The 6090-nt window shown below is 35.5% G+C and overlaps 1 protein-coding gene across 1 annotated transcript; it reads right to left on the bottom strand.

Annotated features, from left to right (window-relative positions):
- Positions 1 to 1070: 1070 nt before the first annotated feature.
- LOC103425365 (uncharacterized) lies at positions 1071 to 4658 on the bottom strand. Its single transcript, XM_008363448.4, has 4 exons — positions 4259 to 4658; positions 3584 to 3685; positions 2855 to 3015; positions 1071 to 1378 (listed from the first exon to the last, which is right to left on the bottom strand). The coding sequence occupies exons 1-4, from the start codon at positions 4344 to 4346 to the stop codon at positions 1271 to 1273; spliced, it is 459 nt and encodes a 152-aa protein (XP_008361670.1). The 5' UTR covers positions 4347 to 4658; the 3' UTR covers positions 1071 to 1270.
- Between the last annotated feature and the right edge of the window lie 1432 nt (positions 4659 to 6090).

Below are 6090 nucleotides of genomic sequence, written 5' to 3'. Positions count from 1 at the left end.
GTTTATACCGGTTTCGGTTTCAATTTTTACGTTGGCAGAATTGCTTAGAACGGAACAGAACCTTGGAAAGATATAATTAATTGGGTTTTGAAAATGTTATGAATTTCAACTGCTTGATCATGTTTCTTTATAAGAGTGCTTCAGTCTTTCGTTTTTAGATTGTACAATTAGTAACCATAATGGGTTAGCAAACTAAATTTGTTAGATTACGTTTTGTGAATTGTTGATATGAATAAATTTCATTAACTTTGAAAAGTTTTGGTGCCATTTAACATTTAAATCTTCTTCTATTGTAGTTCATCGTTTTTTATGATTAGTCATGCATGTTCTTCGACGTATGATCCACTTACTATCTTTTACTATAAAAATCCTTTTGACTTTTTTTATGCGCTCTAAATATATGATTGCAAGATTGAAATGATTTAGTATCTGGAATCGTAAACCAGCATGAACCGAACTTTTGTGATTAAACTTGTACAATTTTAGTAATAAATTTAAACAGAACCGTCCTGAACTTGACCGTTGATATTTTTCAATTCCGATTCCGATTTGAGAATGGAACCAAGCTGAACCGCATCGTGTCCATCCCTTACGATTATGTTTCGTTTTATGATGTGAATCATTAAACTATAGGGAGGAGAATTCGACCACAGCACCTCAAATGCAAGGACAAATGCTTTTAACTAATTGAACTACAAGTTACTTGCGATGTGAATCAAACTGTTAAAATGAGCTCAACTGAATTTTGGGTATTATATATAAATTAAAATTTTAATCCAAGTCATGAAGTTTTCTAAAGCATGTAAGTTTTCCAGTGTCCACATACATGTCAGCGTCCATGTTGCGCAATTACTGTTAACAAATTTGTTAACTTCAGCGCACCTAAGCATCAAAATTGTGGTAAATAGAACCACTACTGCGCAAGAGTGAGTGCTCTTAACAACGGACTCGCAACTCTCTGTTGTCATTACAGAATATTTTTTGTATACCATGCTGGTGATGAAAGGAATGAGGCAACACAATCAATTAATTCCATTCTCTATGCCCAAATTTGTTCATCCTCCATCATCTTTCGATCAAGTGCGACGTTCATATTTTTATACATTCATTCATAATATCGTTTTGTTTAGCAGAATCACATTCAGTACTGATGGAATTCGACCCGATCCTTACAGATGGCAAAACATCAAGACACTTGAAACACACATTTTGGTTTTATAATTACATACCGATCAAGAACAATGGCTAAACCGCAGTAGTCATTGGGTGCTCAACTAGCAGACACCAGCGACCGCAAGACAATTTTGAAGTTGAAACTGATGCAAGACAACTCCTTGTTTTTATCATCCTTGATTGTCATCTTCAGATTGTAAGATCCCTGCAAGCACGAAACACCGCTATGTGAAACATCTAAATAAAACACATCACTAACAATACGTTCAAAGTACAACGGTTAAGAAGCAATGCTAATAAGCAAAGGAATTCGAATTTGCATCTCGTTAGCTACCCATTGAATGCCATCAAAATCATAACAGAAAGAAAACGATTGTCTTTCATCTATCAAGCCTGGTGAGCCTTAACCACCAAATTACTGCCACGTCAATTAACGATGGCAAAAAGTTTTACAACGTGGGAAGCTGCAGTTTCTTGGTTCTTTTGGGTTTTCTTTTCCTTTTCCCCTTTTTTCTCTCTTGAGTTTCCTAAGGTGGACTTCTGGTTCCCTCTATTCTTACTTATTTTCACATTTTCTTCATAAAATTGTTATATTTCCTTCTTTCTATGGGACTAGATGATCATAATTACCAGAAGAAAATTCAACACTAAAGTCAAATTATTATCGTATGTACAATGGTACGACAAAGACTCAAGGAAATGCTCCACACAGACAACAAACACACACCAGACAAGTGTCAAGTGTTTCCAAACGAAAGAATAAAACAAATCGTGGCACCGAGGACCGACATCTATGAAAGAAAAGCAGACTGAGGTATACAACCATGTTCAATCAAGGTAAACAAGCTGCTGGTAATTTTAAATCTAGAAAGGAAATAAGATACTAAATAAAACAGCATCGGAGGAACAACAAGAAGAGGAATCTGTAAAATTAAATTAACTAAAAATTAGAGCTTTACAAGGTATATTAATGAATCTCTTAAGTCAATAAAGAAATTTAACATGCACAAGATATAATAGCTATATAAACACAAAAATCAATAAAACGTTATTAACAAGCAACGGATAATTATAAAAAGCCCCTGCAACTTGAAAATTGTCTCTAAAAGTAAGAACAAAGCACTTAAAGTAGAAAACGAAGAAGAATCTATGGAATTCCAAACTATTGGATTAAAAAAAAAGGTATAAGTTCTCAATAAGCTGTATGTATATTTCAAGATATCTTTACACAACTCAACTCAAGTTGTATAAAACAATTGTAAAACGCTCATAAATATAAAATGTGGCCATAAGGAAATGACCATATATTTCTTGCTATCCTAATGTGATACACAGCCTCAATGGACTTACTTATCGTCTACTGCAACAGCAGCAACACTCAAAAGGGGGAAAAACTTGGAGGTGATGAAATACAAAAATTTAATTTTAGAAAAATAAAAAACCACATGATAGGTCTATTTAGGTCTATGCACATCCAAGGAAGTACGAGAAAATCCAAAAACAAAAGTTAAGTTACCAATACAATAAAGACCAATTACACATAAGCTCACAAGTGTACATCAGTACTTGAGAGATTCACTACAAGTTGAAGTCAGCAAGTATGCCTCAAAAGTGGCGTAACAACCTTGGAATGGTAAAGGTAATGAGGATGTCTAAGTATAATCTTTATAATGAAACTTACAGGCGGAGTGATCCCAGGTAAGGTTTGGGTGTGAGAAAGCAGAAAGTTGCCTGCTGAAACTGGGCAGGATAACTTTTCACAAAAATTCTGGGTTTCTACATGCACACGAATCCCAAAATAGTAAACCTCGATCACCACTTTCCCACTGGAAATTGTTTGACCTGTATGAAGTTTAGCAGGCACAATTATCTAAATAAATACGACAGATATGACCTGTGGATGTATGCAGAAAAAGAAATTCTTAAATACATGCATTAATACAGTGGTTTATATAATTATAGAGCACCGATACATAAATTTTCCCTCAAATCTGTCCTATTGTTGTAAGCTAATTGGTAATTACAAACAACCAGCTGTCTTAAATCAAGAAATTGGCGGATTAGAAGCCTACACTCACATCAACATGGAGCGGTTATCTTTAATAAACTAGATAGAGAACAGAATCCACAACAATCACATTTGGCTTCAAAATGGAAAACTGAGTTTAAATGCATGTCATTAGTTCTTAAGATGATTTAATTAATTTGATGAGACAAATGCTGGCCTTTAATATACTTGAACTGACTATTATCAAAGTGGAATACAGAAAACCAAAAGCGAAATAATCTGCCCCGGAATGATAGCAAACAAGGACGAATAACCCTTATCCCGCAACAAATTTATACTATATTACAGTGAGCAGATTCAGAAAAGGTGAAAAACAAAAAACTTAGAAATCGGTTAATATACCTGTTGTGGCAGAGATGCTAAAGGTAACTGGCTTGCCTCTCACCACTGGGTCAGGCAGTATTTTGACTCCCTGGACCTTCACAGCGTACTCATCTTTCTGGTCTGAAATTTGATCGAAATTTGATAAAAAAAAAATAAAAAAAAATTGAAAGTAGTGTCAAAAACAACTAAATTAGCATCAATACAAAAAGCAAATATTTACTCAAATTAATGCAGAAACTGAAAATACAAACCCCAATCCCCAAATTTCTTATCTGTAAATGAATTATAAAACAAAGCTTATTGGCAAATTCCATAGCAAAAGTCGATAAAAGAATCAAACACTGACTATTTAAAATCAAATAGATAACAAACTTGTTCAAGGTATGATGAAGAATCAAGCATATGGCGCATTACCGCAGTTCATGCACTCGTGGTGCGGGTTCGATCCCCACCGATTCCCCTCCCCTAAAAACTCACTATTTAAACCATTGCTACTATCGCTCTACTCAATATATAATGATTAATTAATTAATAAATAATCAAAAGCAGAGAAATACACGAAGTAATTCCATTAAGTAGCCTAAACCCTAAATCATGCACCTCTTAATTCCAGCAATCACGGTAAAATTGGGTTCTTATTAGAGAAACGAAAATAATTTAAAAAAATAATAATAAAAAAGGAAAGAAACTGACTGCAATATTTGACATCAGTAGACTGAGTGCGTGGTAGGAGGAGGCAGAAGGCGAAGCAAATCACAATCGAGTGGGCAAGCACCGCCATGATCTTTCCCTTTTTTTGCACAGAAAAATAAATGCAATCGGAATTTAGAGGTAGGATCGGCGTCGTGGTAGTGGTGGTGGATAAGGTGTCGAAAGGAGGAGGGGAGGAGGGTTGGTGCAATTACTTACGCCAGTCACCGAAACGCGTTTATATGGTAACAGACAAATCATTTGAATGAATTAGAGCGACATGTGTCTGTCTATGGTCCACTCCTCGATTCATAGCTGAGTGCCATAAACGGGGTAGGCTTCTCTTCGTTTCTACTCTCATTTCTCCCTTCTCCTGCTCTTAACACTTTTTTGTTTGTTTTATTATTGGGTAAATTACATAGTAGCCCCTCAGGTTTGAGCTCTATTGCAATCTTATACAACATCTTTAAAACATTTCACTTTCATTCCTCAAGTACTATTTTATTTCAATTTCATACAACTGTTAGATTTTTCATCCATGGATTTGTTAAATGCTGACGTGGCTGCCACATATATGACACGTGGCTGCCAAATGTCTGCCACGTGGCAAATAAAATAATTTTTTTAATTTTTTTTTAAAAAACCTGAAATTGGAAGAAGAAAAAAAAAAAAAAGGGACCGAACCCAGAAGAAGGAGGAGGAGGAGGAGGAAGAAGAAGAAGAAGAAAAAAAAAGAAAGGGGTTCGAACCCAGAAGAAGGAGGAAGAAGAAGAAAGAGGAGGAGGAGGAGGAGGAGGAGGAAGAAGAAGAAGAGAAGAAGAAGAGAAGAAGAAAGAGGGGGAGGGGGAGGATGAGGAAAAAGAAGAAGAAGAAAAAAAAAAAAAAAAAAGAAAGGGACCGAACCCAGAAGAAGGAGGAAGAAGAAGAAGAGAAGAAGAAGAAGAGAAGAAGAAAGAGGAGGGAGGAGAAAGAAGAAGAAGAAAAAAAAAAGAAAGGGGTCCGAACCCAGAAGAAGGAGGAAGAAGAAGAAAGAGGAGGAGGAGGAGGAGGAGGAGGAAGAAGAAGAAGAAGAAAAAAAAAAGGGACCGAACCCAGAAAAAGAAGGAGGAAGAAGAAGAAGAGAAGAAGAAAGAGGAGGAGGATGAGGAAGAAGAAGAAGAAGAAGAAGAAAAAAAAAGAAAAAAAAAAGGGACCGAACCCAGAAGAAGAAGGAGGAAGAAGAAGAAGAGAAGAAGAAAGAGGAGGAGGAGGGAGAAGAAGAAGAAGAAGAAGAAGAAGAAGAAAAAATGGTCCGAACTCAGAAGAAGAAGAAAGAGAAAGAGAAGAAGAAGAAAGAGAAAAAAAAAAAGGGACAGAACCAAGAAGAAGAAGGAAGAAGAAGAAGAGAAGAAGAAAGATGAGGAGGAGGAGGAAGAAGAAGAAGAAGGAAAAAAAAAAAGAAAAAAAAGGGGTCCGAACCCAGAAGAAGAAGAAAGAGAAAGAGAAGAAGAAGAAAGAGAGAGAAAAAAAAAGTGGTAGATATGTTTTTTTTTTTTAAATTAAAAAATTATTTTATTTGCCACGTGGCAGACATTTGGCAGCCACGTGTCATATATGTGGCAGCCACGTCAGCATTTAACAGATCCATGGATGGAAAATCTAACAGTTGTATGAAATTGAAATAAAATAGTACTTGAGGTATGAAAGTGAAATGTTTTAAAGATGTTGTATAAGATTGCAATAGACCTCAAACCTGAGGGGCTACTATGTAATTTACCCTTTATTATTTCTATAAAAATAAAAATCAATATAAAATGCTAACCTAGCCCATTCACATAGGAAGGGAGGGATGGAAA

Source organism: Malus domestica, chromosome 03, assembly GCF_042453785.1.
Source record: "Malus domestica chromosome 03, GDT2T_hap1".
Taxonomy (NCBI): domain Eukaryota; kingdom Viridiplantae; phylum Streptophyta; class Magnoliopsida; order Rosales; family Rosaceae; genus Malus; species Malus domestica.
Note: the sequence above shows the minus strand (reverse complement) of the source record. Positions and strands in the feature narration are given on the sequence as shown.